Source organism: Empidonax traillii, unplaced genomic scaffold, assembly GCF_003031625.1.
Source record: "Empidonax traillii isolate 1590-97213 ecotype Southwest subspecies unplaced genomic scaffold, ASM303162v1 scaffold2:size4533513, whole genome shotgun sequence".
In the NCBI taxonomy this organism is placed as follows: Eukaryota; Metazoa; Chordata; class Aves; order Passeriformes; family Tyrannidae; genus Empidonax; species Empidonax traillii.
The window spans coordinates 1,077,914-1,101,899 of record NW_020955195.1 but is presented as its reverse complement, the minus strand read 5'-3'; the positions used below and the strand labels follow the sequence as shown (position 1 = coordinate 1,101,899).

Below are 23,986 nucleotides of genomic sequence, written 5' to 3'. Positions count from 1 at the left end.
AACCCCAGATCCTTCACTTTAGATTCTGATTACCTCAGATTTATGTGCTCTTTTGGTGATATCCCAAGGTCACAAAGAATTTTGGCAATTAAATGTAAATTAGAAAAGATGAAAAAAAAAAGGGGGGAGGGGGATGTAACGATAGAAGTTATTTTAGTTAACGCACATCTGCAGCTTTATCTGATATAGAATTTCAGCTCTGTTCCTTACAACACCAGATTTTCAAAAGGGAGAGCAGACAGGTCAACTCCTGATTTATAACGGTCAGGGTTTAGCAAGACCTACAAATGCAGAAAGGAACATGAAAGTACTGTCTGCTGTCTGATGACTTGCTCTGATACGTTAGACACAAGCAAGGAGGACAGACAGAAGATGTCTGTCCCTTTCCCTACGCTTTGAAATGCTTAAAGTAGCAGTTATTTTATTTTCATTTGTGGAAGGTATCTTTTAGGGATGAGGCTGGGCATAGGATAAGAAAGTCAGCAGCGATGGTGAGTCTGACCTCTGGAAATAGAATCTGAGTTATTGTAATGTAACTTCAAAGGTAAACTTGCGTCATTTTGCAATTGGGACTGTCAGTAAAGCCTGAAGTGCCGCTTAATTTCGCAAGCCAGCATTGCTGACAGGAAATATTTGCATTCTTTGTAAAAATGTGTGAATTTTAATCCGGCAAGAATTGATAAGTAGTTTTTAATGCTGTCTGCAGTTGCCAAAGTACATCCACAAAGTAAGTTATTGTAAAGTTTTCTGATCTGCAGTGGATAAATCCTGACCTCATTAGGGTGTGTTTCCTGTGTGCTGCTCTGGGAGCAGAATATGGACTGAGTGAGTTTGCTGAACTCAATATTGTAACGCTGTTTAACAGAAAGATTAATTCAGAACCTCAATTCCTTCCTAGGTGAAATGGAAATTCCGGATTCAAATGACCCCTTAAGTCATGTGGATAGACTAGAGAGACCAATTCCAACACCTAAAGGTAAAAAGTAGTTTATTTTTCTTCACCCTGCTTAAATATAAACATACTTTGGAAAGGACCATCAAACTCCTGCTATTGTGTGTTCCCTTGATTTACCTGTTAATACAAGTCTGTAAGAAAGGCAGCCTTTTGTCCCTTAATACTTCTAGTTCCAAGCAGGGATAGTGAAGTTAAAGAAGTCTATAAAAATTAATTTTTAAGAATGTTGGGTCCTCCCCACCCCCACCCCAAGGGATTAGATGTTTGGTCCAAACACAGAGGGCTATTATTACCTTCCTAGAATATTTTATTTCACATTGTTGTCATGAAATTGATTTAATTCTGTACAGTGCCACACTTGGCCTCTATAGGTAAATCTTAAGTATTGGTATATCTAAATATCTTTGCTATAAGGTAATTAAATCTAGCCCATGACAACAGAAGAATACTTACTCTTCAAGTAGAGCTGAGCATTAGTGTTTGTTGGTTTGGGGTTTTTTTAAACTCACTGTAATGTCAGAATTCCTAGTAACTTAATTAGTTAACACGAATTTCATGATATTTTATCACTTAAAACTATATATCCAAATGCTACTCTCAATCTGAAAATGCACATATTTACTGCAAATTGTGATTCCAGTGGCAACGTGGTGCGACTCCCTAAAGCAGGACATTTTCAGTGTTCTACCTTACTAACTATATTTTCTCACTTGTTGTACTGAATTTTTTTCTTTTTAGGAATACACTGCTGTGGTACAATGTCAATTCCTTTGCTTAGAAAAAAATGCCAGGTAATCATGTTGGCTTCATTAGATGAGCACATGTTGAAGTCTTCAAAGCTCTGTGATGCTGGTCAGATGTTATTCTTGTAGTTTCTCTTTCAGAGGAACATTTCTGTGGGGGCACTTTGGAATATAATCTCATGGTTATCCAACACCATGTAATCCTTATTGCGCTTCACTTGAGTACTAGTGAGAGTTCGTACCCTGACTGTGCATACTAGAAGGTTTTTTACAGAATCTTCCTTTAAATTTTGTCCTTAAGTGGTTAAGAAAAAGATGTGTTTATGTTTGCACCATGTCCAACACTATCAGTGTGGGACTGCGTCCCTCCTGTTTGTGGGGAAGACCTGGTATACTGCTTTTCCCGACCCTTCCCACTTTCTGAAGCTCACAAATTGTTTTAGAGGATTAAAATTTGTCATCTATTATGGGAATAAATCTCAGTAATAGTCATTCCTGTCAGTTAGCACTGTGTAATACCAATTGTTTTATTCACACCCATGGACTCAATTCTTTTGATGGAAAAAGGTCCATGACTAATCTTTAACTGCATCTGACCAGCTTGTTTGCTTGGCAAGTTGGCCCCACTTTTCTCTTCTGTTATGTCTGAGCTTTTAAGGGCACAGACATAAAAGAATTTTTTTTTTTCTTCATGTGACAGTGCTTGGCTGAATTCTTGCTGAGAAAGAAGTAGCAGTTATTTCCTTCTTTTGCAGAGCCACAGGCAATACCTGTCTAAGGAAGTAATTAATCACATCTAAAACATTTCTACATCATAAGGATTTTGTATTTCCTTCAGAAGAAAACAAAAAAAACCCACACCAACAAAACAGAGACCCTTGTTCTTAAATGATTCATTGGTATAGAATCAGTTGTTAGTTACCAGCATGCCTGGTCTGGAAATGGCCGCATTTTCCTTTTATTTCTGTGGCTACAAAATTCTCCAGACAAGCAAAAATCCCTCGGCTGAAATTTTTTGTTTCTTTAGTTGAAGTGTTAACCCATGTGTTTCTGTGTCATAGTAAGGTAGTAAATTTTGTTTCAAAAAAATGTTGGACAGTTCTACTTCAACGTTCGTGCATACTGTTGAGACCATTAGAATGAGTTCTTCAGCTTCTTCCATCACATCAACCTTCCTTCCTTTCTTGATAAATCTGTAGTTATTGTGCTTGTAACCTCTATGGGGTTTTTTCTTATTTTAGAATAGACCCAAAACAGGTCTGAAAATAACAGGCTTTAATAATACCCAAAATTTAAAGTCACTTTAGAAGTACCAAGTATATTAGTCATCCTCTGCTCTAGAATGTTCCAGAAGCCCTGACAAACATTTGTGTCTCAAAAGAAATAACCAGGTTAAGCAAGGTATTATTAATAATGTGCACTTATGTAGATCTTGCATCGAAAAATGATGTGTGTTGGTGAGGACGTTCGAACAGTACCCTTTAACAGTCAAAAAAAAAAAAAAAAAAAAAAAGCATGAGAAAGGGCAACCTGCAATAGCTGAGCCATTTAGTGAGTGGGGTTGCTCCAGAAGATGTGGTGCCTCAAGCCTCTGACCTTAACTGTGGTTTCTGCACAACTGTGCCTAGGAACTTACGCTGGTTCAAGAGGTACTTACACGATAAATACAGTTTTTTACTTGACTACTCCTGCTGCTTTGACTGGACATGAGGTAACCTGTCAGGAATCAGTTGTATGTATTCTAAAAGTAGTGGCTGCTGACCCAAAAAGCAGTCCATGTCCAACTACTGTGGCCCTGCAAAGATCTGCTCCTGAACGGGCAGTATCTTGGGATGGGTGGTACCTATGTATTCCCAGTCTTGTCTGAGAGTTCAGAAAACAAGAAAACAAAACCATTCCACCTCATAAAATTGGATTTCTGAGCTAGGTGAGATCTTCAGTCCTTCAAGTATGAGAAATGACTGTTCAAAAATAGTTTCCCTTCTGCTCATAAGAGAGTTTAAGCTCACTGACTTTGGAGGAGGAGATAATGTGCATGCTGAGACAGTATTTCAGTGCTATTTTTGCTTCATTCCTGGCTTGGCAGTAGTTCATTCCTTATTCCAAGGGAAATTTCAAGAGCATGTGAATCGAATCAATTTATTTTACATGCTTCTATGTGCATTTTTGTACATTGAGGTAAAAAAATAGTATGGAAGATGAGATGCAAATTGGATTAAATTAGGCTGTAAAGGTATCAGTTCATTATTATGTGTCTGTATAAACCAGTGTAGTTTCCTTAACTACTCATATGTACTTTGGGAGACCTGAAAACATCCCCTCCCATTTCCTAACCTGGCTCCAATATACTGTAAATCGCTCATCTTCATATTGTGATTAAATAAAGCAGAGGGGTGAAGAATTGGTAGGACTGTTTTTTATTTAGGGACATTGTTCTGTACAAAAAATCATGAGTCTTTAACTTTAATTTACCTTCCTTATTAGGATGATGTTTCTCAGTGTTGTTACACATGCATCTAGAAAGAAATGCTTTGAATTTCGGCAACTTCCATGTACGTTTTTTCTTATTAAAGTCTTCCTTTATAAGCCCAGAACACTCTGCAATTCTTTTATAATATTTATAGATTGCCTGTCAATGCTGTGAACACTTTACACTTAGTACTGTGCTGGAACAGTATTGTCTTCCTCAGGTTCATTATCAGACATTCCATAAGCTAAACTATACGTCCTAGGTGAAAAATTATGTCTTATTATAGGAAATTATTACTTTGCTTCTAATGGAAATATCAGTAGTTTAGTTACTGGAAATTATTTTCCCCAAAATCTTTCGTACTGGATGTAAGCTGATATTAGTCTTAAAACGCCGTTGCAGAAGGTTGTCATCTGAAAGAACTGTGGTAAGAAAGGCCATGTTCTTTTATTTTTATCTAATAAAAAAAAAAAAAATTAAGAAGAATCACAGAATCAATTATGTTGGAAAAAAGCTCTGAGATCATTGAGCCCAACCTCTGACCCAACACCACCATGTAACCAGACCACGGCACTGAGTGCCACGTCCAGTCTCTTCCTAAACACTGCCTTCCTGGGCAGCCCATTCCAATGCTCAGTAACCCTTTCCATGAAGAAATTCTTCCTAATGTCCACCCTAAACCTTCCCTGGCAGAGTTAAGACTGTGCCCTCTTGTCCTACTGCTTGTTCCTGGGAGAAGAGACTGACCCCTCACCTGGCTCCTCAGCCTCTCCTCACAGCACTTTTGCTCCAGTCCCTTCCCCAACCTCATTGCTCCTCTCTGGACCTGCTCCAGCACTTAAAGGACTTATTTGAAGACAAAAATGAAAAAAGATTGGGAGGGAAGGAAAAAAAAAAAAAAAAAAAGCAAAGGGGCTTAGGGAAAAGAAAACCCCACATTGATTTTTACACAGAAATCATAATATACATATTGTTATAGGGGCTTTGAAACAAGAAGGTTTTATGCCATGAATCTGAAAATGCTCTAAACTGTGTGCAGTTATGCAGACAAAAAGTATTTTTTCTTTTTCAAAAAACTCTTCATTTTAAATTTTGAATGTCTAAAGCCAACATTCCTGTAAGTTGTGACATGTTCTGTAATACCAAGCTGGTGGCTTTATGGGCTTTTCTTGACTGTTGGATTAAGTTATATATTTCTTACGGAGAAATAAGTATTCTAAAAAGTAATAAAACCATGTATGTAATTGTTACTAGCTAGTCTAAAAAATAAACTGTTGTATCTTCAGATATCTAGCAAATTACGACTCAGATTCCCCTTTCTTTTTCTCAGCAACTGGATATTCAGTGTTAGTTTCTCTTGTGCAATGCAGAAAGAAAGGTGAATCAACTTGGATAGGAACCAAAATGGAAGATTATTTAATAACCTCAGTATCTCAGGCACACAGAAAGATGTGAAACTCAGTATAATGTCATAGATATTGCCACTTAGCCCACGTGTGAACTTTGGAAGTCACTTTAACTCCCCTTGCTTTAGTTTCCCTATTGCAAAATAGGTTGATGCTATCATCCCGTCTCATGAGACTTCAGTATTCATACATGATTTAGAAGTTCCCCAAAAAAAGGAGTTGCAAATTTTTACTAAATGCTATTCATGGATGCCATCCTGAAGCTCGTTTTAAAATTAGTAATGCATAACTATTTTTAAAATCATATGGGTAAAAAGGAGTAATAACAACAAAAAATGAACAGAAACTAAAACTCGAAAATGTCTAAGGCGGAATTGGTTTGATCTAAAGTGACTGAAGAGGTTTAAAACACTTTTTATAGAATGAACTTTAAAATCACAGCTCAAATCTTAAAATAACATGAGCAGAGCAATCATTCTGTATTGTGTTTATGCCAAGAATAGCACATATGGTTTGAGCCAATAACTTGGACATGTAAGTGCCAGAATAATGTAAATAAAGCTAAGAAATATAATACACACGTGAGGTCTTAGTGATAGCTGCACCCTTTATGTTTTTAGCTTAGTATCTATTCTTGTGCATATCTTGACAAAGATTTGACATGCACTGGAAAAGTTTATTTTTATATTCTTGCCAAAACATGAATAATAGACCTGTCATGTTAATTTTGATTTGCTGTGGGATTCTGTTTGATATATTTATATCAAATTTATTCCATTTAAAAATACGAAGTGCTGGCAACCCAACAAAGGTTTTTCGAAATATGAAAGAGTTTTGCTGGAGTTCATGTCAGTCATTTCCCTAAGCTGCGTTATTCATAGGGTACATAGAATATGATAGCATGGTATAATATAGAGATTAAGTTGAATTATCCTCTCACAGCTTCTTGAAAGAACAGTTTTTACTCTGTTCAAGCAAAATAAGTACCAGTATTGGCTGTAGACTATGTTAGAAACCATAATAAAAGAGAAATTCAATTTAGAGTGTTGTTGTATACAGCAAATGCAGAAATATCCACCAGATAGCTTTTCATTTTGCAGTCGTTTAAGCCAAGCCAAAGACCACGGAAGGCAAAGGAAGCATTTTCCTTCATTTCAGTGACCTTGGAAACAAGGGTATAAAAAATAAAACATAACAACAGTATTTGTGCAACACAGAAAATTCCTGAACATAATGCTCATATTTTTTTAAAAAATTCCATTTGTTATCCATCTCCTAAATAAAATACGATTCCTTATAATGTGTCATTTACAATTTTAACAGTAGATATAGAGAGTATTTAGTCTCTGCTTCAAAAATATGTTAGTATTAAAACAGGTTAACAACTCTGTTCAAGTTTTAAAAAATTCTAGTTGACTGATATTTAACGCAAAACATAGGACATTAGTTAAATACAAATTCTAGCACCTTCCCATTAAATTTTCCTCCATACTTCTCCAAATTTTAAGATTTATTACGAGAGAAAGCAAGCTACTCTGGGGAAAAAAAAATTGTTTTGCATGTCGTTGAGGTCCTAATTTATCCTGGGAAAATCTGTGTTTTTTCCCCAAACCATGGCATCAAACTGGCATCCACACTGTGTTTGTGGTGTGACGTACATCACAAAACAGTAACTGCTGATTATCACCACGGAAATTAAATAAAGAAAACATCCTTAAGAACATGGTTGGTTAAATTTTCCACTTTGTTTGAAAGAATTGCAATTATGGGTTATCCAAAGCGGACACCAAATAACAGAGCAGCTCAAAAAAAAAAATACCCGTTCTGCCGTATGATTACTTCAGAATGAGGGAGTATGTAAACATCAAACTTCAGCATCATTTCTCAAAGAGGAAATGAAACTAGCAAATAGAGAAGGTGCACTTCAGAGTATTTACAAAGGCAGAGAATGGGCAGTGAGCTGCCCTGCTGCTCCTGAGCTGCTCTGGAGAACGTCGGAAAACACAAGTGCTTCAAAGTTCAGTGGGTTACAATATTTTTTTGCTTAGTTTGCAGCAACAAGGTAATATAAAACACTGCAGAAAATACCTGTAAAATTGGCAGGAGAAATAATGAGCTGAAGCCAAATTCTGACCTGCAGGAAATGGATGCAGTTACACTGACTTCAGGGAAAGTCCATTTAACCACTTATTATAATTGAGTCTGAATTAATTCATAAATCTTTGGCATCGGTTTTGGTAGTAATGGTTTTGTTCTAGTTAATAATAGGATTTGATCCATGGATTCATATGAAATACTTTGGATGGCTTAAAAGGTTTGGATCTAATTACTTCCTACGGTACCCATGGTTTAATTAGTAAAACAGAACAGTCTAACATGGATTTAACCCTTAGTTAATAGGTCCCTAATAAGTAAATTCACCATCTGTTTTCATCCAAGTTTATTGGAATGTGATATCCCAAAAAGAAGACTCAACCCAGCTCATTTTAAACCAGAAAAAGTTAAACAGTGGTAACTGATTAAGCTGACCAGTGGCAGAAGAACAACTTAGACCTTTCATGTACTTGTGTGCAAAGAACAGAAAGTTTATCAAAGAGGCCGGAAAACCCCAATCCCTGGCTGTGAGCTTACAGTGCTTGCATTGGCCCCACTTTTTAGACAGCATCTTCTCTGCCTCTCCCATTTCTTATGAATCAGAAACACCTCTGAGCCAGATGAATGTAGCTCTGTGCTGGCTGCCTGCTGGAAGTGGACGGAGTTCTTCTCAAAGAGGGCCTTAAACCATCTGCATTGCCTCCCTTGTATGAGCACATTCAGGCTGTCCCCACCATTGCTGAGCCTCAGACCCACCGAACTACACGACATCCCAGGCTGGGAGGTGCCTCAGAAGATCATCTGGTCCAGCCTTTTGGTTGAAACAAAACCTAGACAAAACAACCTGGTGCCGAACACTCCTTGAAAGCCTCCGGTGTGGGGACTCCACCACATCTCCAGAGAGTCTGACTGTTCTCACTGCAAAAAAGTTGTCCATGTTCTGTTGAAATGAACCATCTCCTGATGCTCCTTGCCCTTCTTGCTCTTTGTCTTCTCCGTGTAACTGCTTGTGAAGAGAGTCTCCATTCTCTTCGTAGACCCCTCTTAAGTACTGGAAAACTGTGACAATGTCTCCCCTGAACCTTCTCTTCTCTAGGAAGGAGAGACTTAACTACTCCAAGTCTTTCCTCACAGGACAGGTTCTACAGCTGTTTGATCATACTGATGGCCCTCCTTTGGATCCTCTCCTGTCTTCCTGCGTTGTTCCTGAATTTTGGGGACCCAAACTGGACATTGTACTCCAGGCGTGGCCCGACAGACACTGATTAGATTGGAGTTATTGCATCTCTCTCTCTGCTAGTAACAACCCTATGGATACAGCCCAGGATCTCAGTGGTGCTGATGAGAATTAATGACATACGGATTATGAAAAAGTGACAAAATGTGTTGTTTTACTCTCTCAATAACCAGCCAAGAGTGAAACAGCCATAGAAAATTCTTTTCTAACCTGTGGTAGGATTGATCACACTGTCTTTCTTGCTGCTAGAGATGCTTATGTATAAAATATTGGCTTAAGTAGAAGTTTCAATAAATTCCTTCTATTTTCTGTATCAACAAAGCAATTTACCGTTTTTTTGTTCCCTGCCAGAATGTCATCATAGTAATTCTAATTTTTCATTAGTGAAATGTACCTGGGAACTACAACAAATGACACTGTTGTGGTGTGACATTGCTGAGAGCATTAGGGTATTTCTTCTCCTTTTTATATAAGTATTTGAAAAGAAGTATTTTTTGTGTCCTGACAAAATGTTTTGAGGTCAGCTAAAGATTTGTAGATTAACAGTAGGGAAACCTAATATAAAATCAGATAAAGAGTAATTTGTTATTTTATTATGGGAAAGGATAACAAATTATTTTCCTGTAAGTTTTCGATATCATGTGGAGAACATGCACGTATTTGCATTTACTTAATCTTCAATTTAAATTCACACTTGTCTGCATTATATTATCTATTGTTCATTAAAGCAGTATTTCTTTTGAAAGGCCAGTGGTAGAGAACAATCCAGGTTTCCAGAAAAGTCCAGTTTTCCAGCATAATCTGACTTTGCAAATTCATTATATTCTGATGTTTCTACTGCTCCCTTCTCCAGTGGTATACCTAGCCATTACACAAGAACTGATTTCATGGTCCTGTCAAACATAAATCAAAGCAGCACATCAATTTTCTGAAGGTATTTCAGCAATTAGACTGCACATGTTGACCATTGTATTGCTGGTGTTAGATTCCTGCACAGTAATACACTATTTCTTAATTAAAAAGTTGCAAAATAATCTGAAAGGAAATGGCACATGCGGACATCCGTCAGAGTTGTTTGATATTTGGATCCAACTGACACAAAAATGTAATATAATTTGAAGTATCCCTGATGCTTTATGTCTAGGTGGTATAAATTCACCAAAACAAACATATGAGCATGACAGCTAGATATTTTTCTTACCTGTTTTGACAATCACATTATTGTTCCAGTGGAATTACATGCTTTCAAGCTGTCAGTGTGTGATGTGTGTCAGTTGCAGCACTCCTTTGCAGGACCAAATTAAATTTACAAATAATAACCTCCCAAAGATTTGATTGTCAGGTTTTGAGTTTTGACATTTCTTCCATCAGTTCTTTCTCTTTTTTTTATCACTGGGGATCACCAATACACCCCATGTGCTTCTTGACAAGCCTTTTGTTTTCAATGAACCTCAAATCAGTGCTTATATAAGTTTTCACTTATAAAAACTGACCCCACGAAACTTTATTACACAACACCCATACAGACCTTTCTTTCTCCAATTGAATCAGTATTTTTGGACTTGGTGTAAAAAAATGGCACTCTATAATCAAATTAAAAGTGCCCTCTATTTCACAGGTTACTTCTGCAACTGAGATGTCATTTCTTTAAACTGAATGTAAGACATAGCATTACAATTTAATTATAAGATGAAGCTGCCCAAATCAGACTAGTTTTAAGATTTTCCTAAGTAACTGTCAAGTCAGATTAATATCTAAAAGTAACTTTTCCAGTGGTAGTTACTTTTATGACAAATCCATGAGCATGTAAGAAGATAAAGTGGTAAAGTTACAATAATAGTCCAATGTGGTTACAATTGGGATTACTCTTTCATGGAATAAAGGTGTATTTTGCTGTTGGAACAGAACAGCAGTAGATGTATGTTAGGCATGCCAGGTGTAGAAGAAGTCATTACTGCTTCAAAATAAGCATCCACAAAGGGAGTTAGGATTGTAATGGTATCAATTTGTGCTTGGATCCTTCTAATCTGCACACCTACCTGCACACCAGCGTGAAGTCAGCCCTGAAAGACAAATAGGAGTGTGATGCTGAGGTGTCCTTAGGAGTGAGTTGCATTTTTGTGAGTATGTGCCTGAAAGAAAAATGAAACTGTTTCCAAGCTTCTCTCTTCATAAAGTGCCTTTGGGCAGGCTTTTACCGCAACCCAAGTGCAGTCTGATCTTTCACGACCTTTTATTCTCTTAGGTTACTTCCTGACCTTTTTGGAGCCAGTAAACAACATCACCGTAGTCCAGGGGCAAACAGCAATCCTCCACTGCAAGGTAGCAGGAAATCCATCTCCGAATGTCAGATGGCTAAAAAACGACGCTCCAGTGGTTCAGGAGCCAAGACGGATCATCATTAGAAAAACAGATTATGGTTCACGTCTGAGAATCCAGGATCTGGACACCACAGACACAGGATACTACCAGTGCGTGGCTTCAAATGGGATGAAGACAATAACTGCAACAGGAGTGTTGTTTGTCAGGCTTGGTGAGTTCCTGGCTTTCGTAATTACTCAGTCTGCTCTATAAACTAGGTATTATTTTTCACAATAGCATAAGGAGAAATTAACTTGCTGTTTTTTCAGAAGAACTCTCAACACAAAAGGAAATAAATAAATTCATGGCCTGGTTTCTCTCTCCTGGCACAAAACTTCTTAGCTGAACTTGATACCCCTTTACTGGTAATAAAAGAAAGTAAATACAGATGTAAAGGTCTGTAAATACATAATGAAGAAAAAAAATTGAAGAAGTGCCAATATAAAATACAAAAAGGTAGCATTTCATTGCCTGGAGCTTTCACTCTACTGCTCAAGTCAGTCTGTAAAAAAAATAAAAAAAAAAAAATGAAGGGAAGAAAGAGAAGCAGTTTTCTACGTGGCGCATAGTGCTGGGCCCATCCTTGTGAAATATCACTTCTGTACAGCCTGGCCCCCAGTTCTGTCCTTTGACAGGTGAAGGTACACCACACCTGTCAAGAAGTATTTCTATTGCTTTTTTGAGACTTAATCATCCAGCCCAGAAACCAAGGGTTTTTTTTTTTTTAATTTCCTTCTAGAGCAATGGGGAAAAAAAATTTCCAAATAATTTTTTCTAAAAATTTATTCTAACTTTGTGATGTAAATAGTTAACTCACAGTGTAGTTTGTAGTGATTCACTAAATGCTGGGTGTTAAACTTTGTTCCTTTGTGACAAAAATTGAGTATCCCCTTGCCACACCATAAACTCTGAGAGTAAGCCTGAGGTAAGGCTTGTTAAAAGGTAAGTGATGTGTCAAGATAACACCTTGTCTTTTTAATAGCCTATGTTTTTATGGTGGAAGATATTTTCTAAAAAAATTAAGTCCACTCAAGTTGCTTCCTGAGCAGACAGTAGATTCATCTGATTTTTATTTGTGGCTTTGAAAATAGCAATATATAATTATGTGCAGGAATGCAGAGGGTTTTTGTTTGAATCTTGAGACGAGCCTTCCTTAAAGAGACAGTTTCCTTTAGATTGCTATTGACTTTTTTTATGATGTTGTCCTTGGGCTGAACTTGTCAGCAATGCCTGTTTGTTTTATGTTTACAGGTCCAACAAACAGCCCGAATCACAATCTTCAGTAAGTACTCTTTGGAAAATTACTTAATGCACTCTGACCACTTTTGTTTTGTAAGAGTTCAGTTCATAAACTCAGTAAACACTGCCTTCAACCACAGTGTTCTTGCTAAAATTATCTAATTTGATCAAAAAATCACAGAATGGATAAAAATTTTGAAACAGAGGTAGCTTTGTGTTGCAGTGGGTTTTGATTTGACTGAGTTTTCTTCAGAAACCTCTACTTGCTTATTTCGTATTTTGGACAAGCAAAATACCACAAAGTCACAGTGTTTTAACAGTAGTTGTTTACAGGGCAAGTATGGGCTGGAAGAGTGGTTAAAAATGAATGGGTGAAATGCTTAGGTTGCTGTGGTTGTAAATTTACCCATGTTACTCTATTATAAGTTGAAAAGTCCAGTAAAACAAGACTAGAATCCTGTCTCTGAGTAGCTTAGTAAAACCTCTATTTTTTAGTGTCATTTTGATTTGAGTGGTGATTTGGTGATTTCTCTAAAATGCCTGAGCTCACTTGCTGATCCAGTCATAAGGATGAAAATAGAATTGTGGAATGGTCTGGGTTGCAGGGTACCTCAAAGGTCATCTAGTTTCAACCCTCTTGCCTTGGACAGGGACACCTTCCACTAAATAAGGTTGCTCAAATCCCCATCCAGTACGGCCTAGAACACTTCCAGGGATGGGGCATCCACAGCTTATCCAGGTGACTTGTTGCAGTGCTGAGTAAAGAATTTCTTCCTGACAACTGCCCTCTTTAGCTAAAAGTCATTGCACCTTGTCCTGCGCTACCTACCAGTGTAAGAAGTCCCTCTCCTTCCTTTCCATAAGAACCCTTTAAGTACTGGAAGGCTGCAGTGGGATCTCCTCAAAGCCTTCTCTTTCTCTAGGCTGTACAACCCCAGCTCTCTCAGCCTGTCTCCATCCCTCTGATCACCATCATGGTCCTCCTCTGGAATCACTTTGACAGACCCACATCATTCCTGTGCTCAGGACTCCAGAGCTGAATGCAGCACTCCAGGAAGGGTCTCATGAGGGCAGATAGAGGTGGGGAATCACTTCTCCAGCTCTGCTGGCCGCGCTGCTTTTGATGCAGCCCAAGAGGTAGTTGGCCTTCCAGGCTATGAGCGCACAGTATTGTCTTATATCCAGCTTTTCATCCGTGAAAACCCCCAAGTCCTTCTCCAAAGGACTTCTCTCAATGAATTCTTCTCCATTCAGTACTCAGGTCTAGGATTTCCCTGACCCAGGAGCAGGACCTTGCGCTTGGACTTACAGAACTTCATGAAGTTCTCACAGGCCCTCTCCTCAAGTTTGTCCAAGTCTCTCTGGATGTTATCCCATTGTTCTATTTTGTCAACTGAACTGCTCAGCTCGGTGTTATCCACAGATTTGCTGAGGCTGCACTCAGTCCCACTGTCTGTGTCACTGATGAAGACACTGAAGAGCAGTGGTCCCAAGACAGAGCCCTGAGGGACTTCACTCATCACTGGCGTCCATCTGGACACACAGCCACTGACCACAAATCTACAGCTGCATGCATCCATCCAGTTCCATGGATCCATCAAATCCACGTCTCTGCACTTTGCAGATAAGGATGTCACATGGGATGGTATCGAGTCCACAGAAGTCTAGAGAGATGACATCTGTTGGTCATCTCTTGTCACCCATTGCCTTCACTCCATCGTAAGCCACCAGACTGGTCAGGCGTAGTTTGCCCTCAGTAAAGCCATGCTGGCTGTCTCAGATCACCACCTTATGTGCCTTAGCATATCTTCTAGTAGGATCTGCCCCATGATCTCATGATCTTCCAAGGTGCAAAGGTGAGGCTCACCCATCTGCAGGTCTCCAGATCTTCCTTCTCTCTCTAAAAACGGGAACGGCATTTCCTTGTTCCGGTCACCAGCGACTTCACCCGACCGCCATGGCTTTTCAAATATGATGAAGAGCAGTTTGGCAACAACATCAGCCAGTTCTCTCAGGACCCTGGGATGCATGTCATCAGGTCCCATAGGCTTGTGGATACTCAGCTTCATCAGGTGGTCCCAAACTTGCTCCTTGCTTATAGCGGGTGGGACACTTCTGCCACACTCACACGGATGATCAAGGACTTGAGGCAAGTGGGAAGCCTGACAGAGGTAAAAAAACTCAGTGAGTATCTCAGCCTGCTCCTTATCAGTCACCACCAGTTCATCCTTATTTCTTACTGGGGTGTACAATGCAGTACAGTGCTCCTTGGCCTTTCTTTTCTGGCCTTCATCAGACAGCAACAGTGATGTAACAGAACTGATCTTAATGTGTTAATTTAAATATTGCATATTGTTTAATTTCTTCAAATAACTTCTGCAGTTGATCAGTTAATGGATGAGGAGTGCAGTCTGAGGCCTTTCTGTGTGTTAATGACATAAAATTAATTCTGATGATGAAAAAACTAAATATAATGACTTCAGTGGAAATGCATTAAACAGCTGCAGTGGGATGAACATTAATCTGTCCATTTGCATGTACTTCAGTTGTCATGAATATATTACAGAATCACAGAATATGCAGAGCTGGAAGGGACCCACAAGGATCATGAAAGTCCAGCTCCTGGCCCTGCACAGGACCATCCCCAAGAGTCACACCATGTGCCTGAGAGTATTGTCCAAATGCTTCTTGAGCTCTGTCAGGCTTGGTGCTGTGACCACTGCCCTGGGGAGCCTGTTCAGTGCCCAACCACCCTCTGAGTGAAGAACCTCTCTCTAGTATCCAACCTAAACTTCCTCTGACACAATTTCAGGCCATTCCCTCAGGTTCTGTCACAGAGAAGAGATCAACGCCTGCCCCTCCTCTGCCCCTCACAAGGAAATTGTAGCTGTTACTGAGGTCTCCCCTCAGTCTCCTCTTCTCCAGGCTGAACAGACAAAGTGATCTCAGCCACTCGTCATATGGCTTCACCTCAAGGCCCTGCTTCTTGTTGTTCTTGGAAATCAGGACATTTGCCAGCTTCCAGTCAGCTGGGACCTCTCCAGTGATACCTTGGAGTTTTGATGTTTTGATTTTTTTTTAATTTTTGTAGATCTCAGAAGTAGTTTAGATTTTAGAGTAGCAGCTCTTTACCCTTAAGACACCAGCTCAAACCCCTGTTACCCATTCCCATATCAATTCCCTAAATTCCATAGCCTGTTTAGTCTCTTTTTCAAGGCAGAATTGTAGAAGAACATCTTAACCCCACGGATACAGCTGTAGACCCAACAACCTTCAGGCCTAGAATTCTGGAACGCCTCCAAGTACATTACGTGCTCTGAGGAAGATGAAGATGAAGAAGAGGGGGTCCCAAAACGCCCCCAGACCCAATTTCCAAGAGGCGTGGCGGGGGCAGAACCTGGGTGGTGGCTGGACTGGATTGGGTGAAAACCATTATAAAAACTGTTAACATCTCGATTTTGGGTGCATGCTGGAGGTATTCCAGAAAGCCTGGGGGCTCATTAAAACCTTTGTATCCTTATCTTATCTCCTACCTAATTTGGCTTGGAGTCTTTTTTTTCCTCACAACCATTTAGGCAACACCAGATTCCCAAGATGGCTCAAAAATCAAGGAGAGAAGTTTGCAGTGATATCAGCTAGCTTTCTGAGGATTCTGGAATGAATCCCATCAGGCCCCATAGGTTTGTAGGGATCCAGCTGGAATCTTTATGCTGCGTGCACCCCGTCAGGTGTCAGTAGACCAGGAGTTGAGTAGATCATCCCACGGTCAAAAAACCCCAAATTTCTCTGATTACACCAACCTTGGAGCCAAGCATTGACTTGATGGATCTGCCTATTAATATCAATATTATTCCTTGTTACCAGAAGGATCAAGGAATTCACTACCTGTGCTCCTGATGTCTCTTCCAGTTTTCCCAGGGCTCTGAAATCTCTTTTGATTGCCCTTGGACTTCTCTTTGTTATCTCATTGCTGCCAGTTTGAACAACCAATAGTGAACAGTAATCAGAGGGTCTTATTAGACTGCAGACTTTTCCAGTAATATCCCTTACCCAAGCCCCTGGGACACAGCAGAGTTCCCTGTGAGCTGGGTCCAGTCTGCATATCGGACCCTCCATTCCCCACGGAAGGGAATCTCCTGTTATTACTACCCTTTATTTCCTCTTAGAGGAGGTCTTGGTGCAGGTTACAACTGGTGTTGTTTTAGGGGGCCACACTACCCCAGAAGGACCTTCGCCCTTCAGTTGTCTGGCTCTCTACTTCCAGAGCCTCATGCCTATTGTAGAATGTTCCGGTCCTACCTGTGTCCTTTTGAGGAGGAGGAACCTTCCTTCTGGCACATGCAGTGACCCTCTTCAGCCTTCATCTTTAACAGACCCTTGACTGATAGTCCTGTGACTGATTTCCCTGCAGGGTTCCGAGTCCACCTGCTTCTCCCCTACATGCAGGATTGAAACTCCCGAGAGCCTTGAGACTGTGGTGGTTCTGAAAATAATGGGTCTCTCTCTTGCTGGTTCACTTGAACGCTACACAGCCTGTTCACTTCTTCCCATGGCTCCCTCACCCGGTGACTCAGCCCTTCAATCACAGCACATCTTCTGCAAAATAACTGTTTGTCAGCCCCAGCCTTGCCAAGAGGCATCAGGCACTGCTGGAAACCTGGAGAGCTGCATCTACCACCAGCAGGTCTGACTGGCTGGAGACCTCTGGCACAGCTGGTTCAGTGACTCCTGCAGCTCTGAGGGGCGTGTCATCACTGTGACACAGGCAGCTTAAACTAATATGCTAATGAGACTGGGCTGAAAGGATCTCTTTGCTCCTCCTTACCAGCTTCTGAGCCTGTTTGGTGCCTCTGCTGGCTGCTCCCAGCTGGTCAGAGAGAAGCCCTTCAGCACAGGTTATTTTCTGCAGGTGGGGGAGATCAGGAGAGAGTGGTGTGATTGGGTCTGGGTTGGGCTCCACAGTGAGCATTTGCACGTGAATCACCTGTAAATATTGTTGCTGTTACTCTTGGTTTTCTTATCTCATTGCTGTTTCCAGAAAATTGTTCTCATCTCAGCCTGTGCTCTTTACCTTTTGTGCTTCCAGTTCTCCCCTCCAGCCCCCTGCAGGGGGGAATGGGAGGAGAGACCAAGAGAGTGGCACATCCTTTGCAGTGGTTTCAGTGGGAACACTATAGATGGGAGAATACAATTCCTAAACCATGATACAATATGATAGGGATTTAACAAGTTTTCATATTTTCTTACAATTGATTGAAATCAGCTGTTCATTACAGTACAAAAAAACCCCCAAACATAATCACTTCTGTAACACTGAAATCCTGCTTCAGATCTTAAAACTGTTGTGCACCTTCTTTACAAAGGAGAAAATCAGTGAAATACCAGGAAGCTGTCTGATCTTTTATGAGATCAGAAGGCAGAGACAAGAGGCAGCAAAAACTTGTAATGAAGCTCTGAACTGAAGTTCAAAGATCAGTCCTCAAAGGTGACTGAAGCATAGTAAGCTCTGAGCATAAGGTGTAAAACTGGGAACCACATTTTACATCGATTCACTTTTTGTTGTACAGCAAGTAGTTAATCTGATTTCTGTTGGTTTCCCTAGTATTTCCCAAATGCTTCTCCTGTACTGAGGATGAACTGAATAATATTTTACAAGTATCAACATAAATGAAACATTTCAAGTAATACAGTGAAAAAAAATTGAATTCCTATGTATGTGACATGTAGCTCCTAATTATGTTCTCTCTCTTATGTGGGAGTGAATTAGGGTTCCCAAGCCATCTTTCATCCTGGTTTCGCCTAGGTTTTGAATTCTTTGCTGTTCAACCTCTACTGGTTTTGAACTTGAAGTTAAAACAAAGAAAGAAATAACTCAAAAAGAAAAAAAAAATCTGTCTTTTGGCTTATGACACTTCACAATGGGCATTGTACCATTGGTGTTGGTGCTGGACTTGGAAGCAACAGTGTGCCATCATTGTTTTGGACCTGCCATTAAAAGGTGAAGTGAGGAGTACACTGCTGGTAGATTATTTTTGTTTTAGTATCCACCAGATTGAAGAGGAAGCAGAAATTTCGGAAGAACAAGGTCAGGTCAAAGGTCCAGTGAGAAGTCGTGAGGGACTTATCATAGGAGATCCAGGAGCTCCTGGGAGTTACAGATCTTTGCTTCGTTGCATGCCTATTCCTGTTTGGTTTTTTTTGGGTTTTTTTTGTCTCTCTTTCCTACTTAAACAGGTTTTATCCACCTTTCCAAGGTTCCTGCCTTTCTTCTGATCCTTTTTTTTCTTTTTTTAAATTTTCTTTTCACAATTATTCCCTATGTTCCTCCGCTCCATGTCTCCTAACTAAGCCCTTCAAATAAAATGCTGTGTTTTGACAGTGTAATAATTTTCTTCTCAGAAACTGTGATTTTTTTTTTTTTTTTATTTAAACTGAATATTTTGCGTAAAATCACGTGGATCATTTTGTAAGCCAGAAAAAGGCAAAAAAGCATCCAACTGCTTGGAAAGAGCTCTTAGAGAACAAAGGACTCTTTCTGTTTGCTGCCTGCACGGCGCAGTCTCGCGTTGAGCCGTCCAAGAGCTGTTACTGCTGCTAGTAAGGCTTCAAAAGAGACACGCTTCAGTGGGAACACTGAAACATAAAACCATTGTGATTTGGTTTAAAACTATACCTGACGAGTTTTTAAGGGGTCAGAAGCATTACCTATGCAGATACCATCTATCAAGGCATTTTTATGCAGCCCATGCTGTGGATTTTCCAGAAATTATCTGCAATTAAAGATTGACAGAGATCAAATGTGTGTTATGCAGTCAGACTTGCCAGTGCAAAAAAGGGTCCTGACATTCAGGTAGTGAAGTAGAGACATTTTCACAAAAATCTGGAAGCAAAAATTTTCAACCAAATACATAGTCTTAGTTTGCTGTGAATTTTTTTTTTTTTTTTTTGAGTTCTTTATTTTCTGCTAAGGTCCGTATGTGTAAGAATTTCTAGGGATTTTCCTATAGAAGTGGAAGCATAAAATCTATCCAAATTATTTATCAAAAGTATTAGTAGCTGGTAGACATTAAATTAAAAAGGAAATAAAATCAAAACACAGGCAAACAGTCTGTGACTAGCATTTGCTGTCCAGAGGACTGTGCTACTAGAGGACTGTAGTAATAGAGTATGACTCAGCAATCCTTTCTCTTACTGCATTGTACTTTCACCTTTTGTATCATCAGCATTATTAGCTTTTTCCTGTCAAAAGAGAAACCTCCTGACTGTTTGGAAAGGTGTGTGTGAATGAAAACAAAATAAAGGTTAGCAAATATCAGAGAATTTTTCTTCCACATGGTTTAAAATAAAGCAACAGATGTTGATCTCTTGGAGCCTCAAGAGTAGGTGGGCAGAAACAGTTCACTTCCCTTCTAGAAGTGTTGCTTTTACAGGATAAAGTAATTCTAAAAGTTTGTGTGTTCTCTAGTCTAACATATTTTTCTTTTGAATCGAATGGTTAGACTGAATTTTACCCATTGGGTAAATTCGTGCTTTGAAGCAGTTCACATTTCCTATTGTGGCTGTAACTGTAGTGGTGCCACCTTGAAGGGAACTTGGGTTGGGAGATATCTGGCAGGTTGCTGACTTGTAGGGCTTCTGGAAAATCTGATGAAGCTTTAGCAGAGGTGAGGAAGGCACAACAGAATACAGGCAGAAAGAAGTACCTGTGCGGTCAGCCCTTGCAAAGTGTAGGTGGAAGTGGCTCTGTTGCCAGTCCTTCACATTTCCCTGGGTGACCTTTCTGCAGTCTGCTCAGGAGACCAGGAGGTAAACATTTCCCTCCAGAGCCCTGTGCAGGGGAACTGGGCTTTTCAAGAAACTCAGAGAAGTCCTTGTTTTATTGAACTTCTGACTAAAATCAATTCTCGGTTTGCAGCCTTTGATGCCAGTATGGTGGACCCTTAGAAGGAGAAATAAGTGGGAAGGAACACTGTCATAGAAACATAGAAATTATCCATTACTATGGGGAGGAATTTTTGATGTATTATTCACTTAGAAAAAAATTGCATGCACTCATGACGGATTTTCTTCAAATAATTTTGGACAACAGTTAAATTTTTGAGATCCAGTCCATTGAAGAAAAGTGATGAAGCAATTGCAGTTGAGAAAAAAAAAACAAACAGTTCTTTAAAACAGTGGAAAACAGAATATCTAAAAACTAGTAATGCAAGTGTGTTAAAACTCTAATGAGGAACCCTGAGACTGCAATAGTCAATTAATTCTCCATGGCCTCCATATCCTGTGGCTTTTATTATATAGCCACAGCACACCTTTTCTGTGACCCCTTTGGGAACCTTCTGCATGATGTGAGGGGAGCTCATACATCTTTATGATAGGAACAAATATCTTTTCATCATGTGTCTTGGTAAAGAAGGTGGAAAGGAGTGAATCATCAGAGTATTTCACTCTCCAGCCACCTCCCTGCCCATGACTGGGGTCTTTCCAGGTAGAAGGCAGCAGCTGGGGGGACAAATAGTTTTGTGTACTGAATCTGTCTGGCAAACCAAAGGTACCTAACATCACACTAAAAGGAAAGAATGCTTTCCTTGCCATCAAACACCGCTGCCACTCGCATCTTCCTCCTCTCCTCAGGTGGTGTGGCAAATATGCTTTAGTCTCAGTGCAGTTCAGTCACTGATGACATTGTTAAATTATGCAAGATTATCTTAAAATTCACATAAACAGATGTTTTTATAACCAATACAATGTTGTCTCAACTCTGAAGTTACAGTGTTTATTCAGGCCCACGAGAACCAGGTGTTTGATGATGGCTCTCCTCCAGAATGACATGCACGCCTTTTGTTTCCTCAAAATATTCACATGGCAGAGACAGCCATACTTGAACTATATATGTTTTTCTAAGATGTTTGTGTTGACATGTTGAATTTACGGAATAAGCACATACTTTGTGTTCTCGTTTCCTGTTTTAATCAAGGGAGAATAAGGATTTAGTAATTAAAACACTGGACTGTAATTTTAGAGGTCTGGTTTCAATTTCTGATTGTACTCCTGTCTCCACATGTGATTGCAGCAAGTCATTTAACCTTTGTCTCTCCATGTTTTGTATATCAAGTGGAGATGGTGGATCTTGGGGAGTTTTTTGCCTTCCTCTGCTATAGGATCAGATTATTTCAAAATGCCGAAGGTACTCTCTCTCCCCATAAAGCATGGAATGTTATTCCTATTTTACGAGTGAGGAACTGAGGCACAGATTATATCGGGCTGTTGTATATTAAACAGCATGTGTTTGTCTTGGCAGATTTCCTGACTCCCTGACAATCCAATTTGGGGATCTGGCTGGAACATGCTGCAATTCCCCTGTAGCCCCCGTGTGTCAGTTTCCTTTTTTCTCCCAAGGTCGCAGGGGAAGGCTGTATTTCACCCTTCTGTGGGTTTGGGGCTCCTTTCAGGGGATTTGGATTCACAGTCTCAGATCTGCATCTGGCTTCATCAGTTTAAATATCCTTTGACAGTCTCTCAGGCCCAGACAGGAAATTTGGAGCAAGGAGGGAACTAAAACCAAGGTTGCACTAAATGGTTTTGTGTACTCTTTTCTCTCTTAGCTATCTTAGAGCATAATTTTTCAGTTTTTCCTCTTGTTATGTAGGATACAGCCTAGTAGAGCTCATAAACATACCATGTCACAAATTAAGACACGTAACTGAAAATTATAGTCAGTTCTGCCCAGAGAGGTGGGGTGTACTTAGAGGAAGCTGACTCTCTGTCTTGTTATAAAAACTGAATTTTTCACCCTAATATTACTTATATGTTTCAAAAAAAAAAAAAAAAAAAAAGAAACCCAACTTTTTTTTCCTTGTTTAAAACCCCGGAATATGTGTAATACCTTTAAAACACAGAATATGTGTAATTCAGGACTGAATTGAAGAGCAGTGGAAATACTGTTTTGGTTTGCTTTGCACCACTCCACATCCCAGCTTCTTCCCACACTGCATAATTTCTCCATCTTTAATCTTCCACTTAAATGTTTTCTAATCACCAGTAAATAAATGATGAACAATCTAGTGCATTTTGTATTATTTAGTGATAGCAGTAAAAATCAACGTGCTTACAAAACTGATGAATTTTAAAAGCCAGATGTGCATTTAAACTAATATGAAAAGCACCCTGGAGTAGACAGAGGTGTCTGTACTCCTGCAGCTTGTTATCTGGGGAAGCTGTTTCAAGGGGGAGGGTTTTTGTCCTTTCCATCAGAAGAACGGAAGAACAAAAGAGAGACGCTGACAGGGAAGGTATAGGGGGGAAGAAGAAGAAAAGTTGTCTGTTATGCTCAGTAATCCATACTGTTCAGAATCCCCTCCCCCAAAAAAGGAAGCCAAACATATGCAAAGACAGATCTGCAGGAAAGCTTTACCTTCTTCATGCTACTGTATAAATCAGATGTCCTTGTATAAATTGAAGCGTAATGCAGCTGCTTTGCCTGGTTGCAAAGACAAGAGAGCAACCCTACTGGACTTACCTGCAGTTGGGCAAGATTTCCCTCAGGAAGGAGAAGAAATTAGTTTCATTTCTTACAGTTAAGCTAACTTAGGGTTAAATGTAGAAAGCACCTTCCCACTTGTGATTGCAGGGGTGCTGCCAGGGTACTTTCAGATGGGTTGGATCAAGCAGTGAATGCAATGAGTGGGGCTACAAGCATGCAGTACACCAAAGCACACAAATACTTCCTTTCCTAGGAGTTCTGCTTTTCTAAAATTCAGATAATTTCGCTTGTAAGTGGATATTAAAGGCAGCTGATGGTTTCTGCAGGTGAGAGTTCACCTACATACAGCCTGTGTACTGGGAGAGCCTGCATCCTACTCTGGAGGGCACTGGCTGGGGTTTTGATAGCCAACAGAAAAGCTGTAAGGGGCAACACTTGAGATGTGCAATACATGGTAATGAGCCAGTTACAGCTCTGACTTCGTAAATATGTGACCCCAATACCTTTTTCCAGCAAATTCCAGATCAGCAGCAGGTGCTTAGGTTTGAGCAGCTCAGAGAAACAAGTTTCAATAAACTACCAAAGAAGCTGCAAGCAAAGTAAGGCACTTGTTATTCCCTTTAAGGATCTATGTAAATTGATATTCAAAGTAGTAATGGCCCTTGGGCTTTTGGCAAGTAGCTACTGCAGCTGTTGGACATCCCTGATATAATCAGCAATCTTCAGTGTGTTTGGATCCTACTTTTTCCCTCCCTCCCTCCCCTACTCTCATTCTGTTCAGCAGCTTAAATGGCTTTCAAAGTATTTATTGTATGTCTTACAAAAGGACAGCTATATGTCCCTGAGACTTCCTGTAGGCATTTGATGCCACATTGAGTTTAATTAGAGTTCCTTAGGATGCTGAATAGCCTCTAAGTGCATACAAGGAAAGGGTAAATGTTGTAGTTAGGCACAAAGATAAAGGAACGCTATTCTAATGAAAAGTAGGTAATTTGGCTAAA

General features: G+C 39.8%; 1 protein-coding gene across 1 annotated transcript in view; it reads left to right on the top strand.

Annotated features, from left to right (window-relative positions):
• The first annotated feature begins 902 nt into the window (after positions 1-902).
• The window catches only part of ROR2 (receptor tyrosine kinase like orphan receptor 2), a 46,399-nt gene continuing 23,315 nt past the window's right edge, over positions 903-23,986 (top strand). The window contains exons 1-3 of the mRNA XM_027893348.1: positions 903-976; positions 11,151-11,438; positions 12,518-12,548. Of these exons, the coding sequence (XP_027749149.1) occupies positions 904-976; positions 11,151-11,438; positions 12,518-12,548 (392 nt within the window). The 5' untranslated portion in view covers position 903. The remainder of the gene's footprint in view (positions 977-11,150; positions 11,439-12,517; positions 12,549-23,986) is intronic.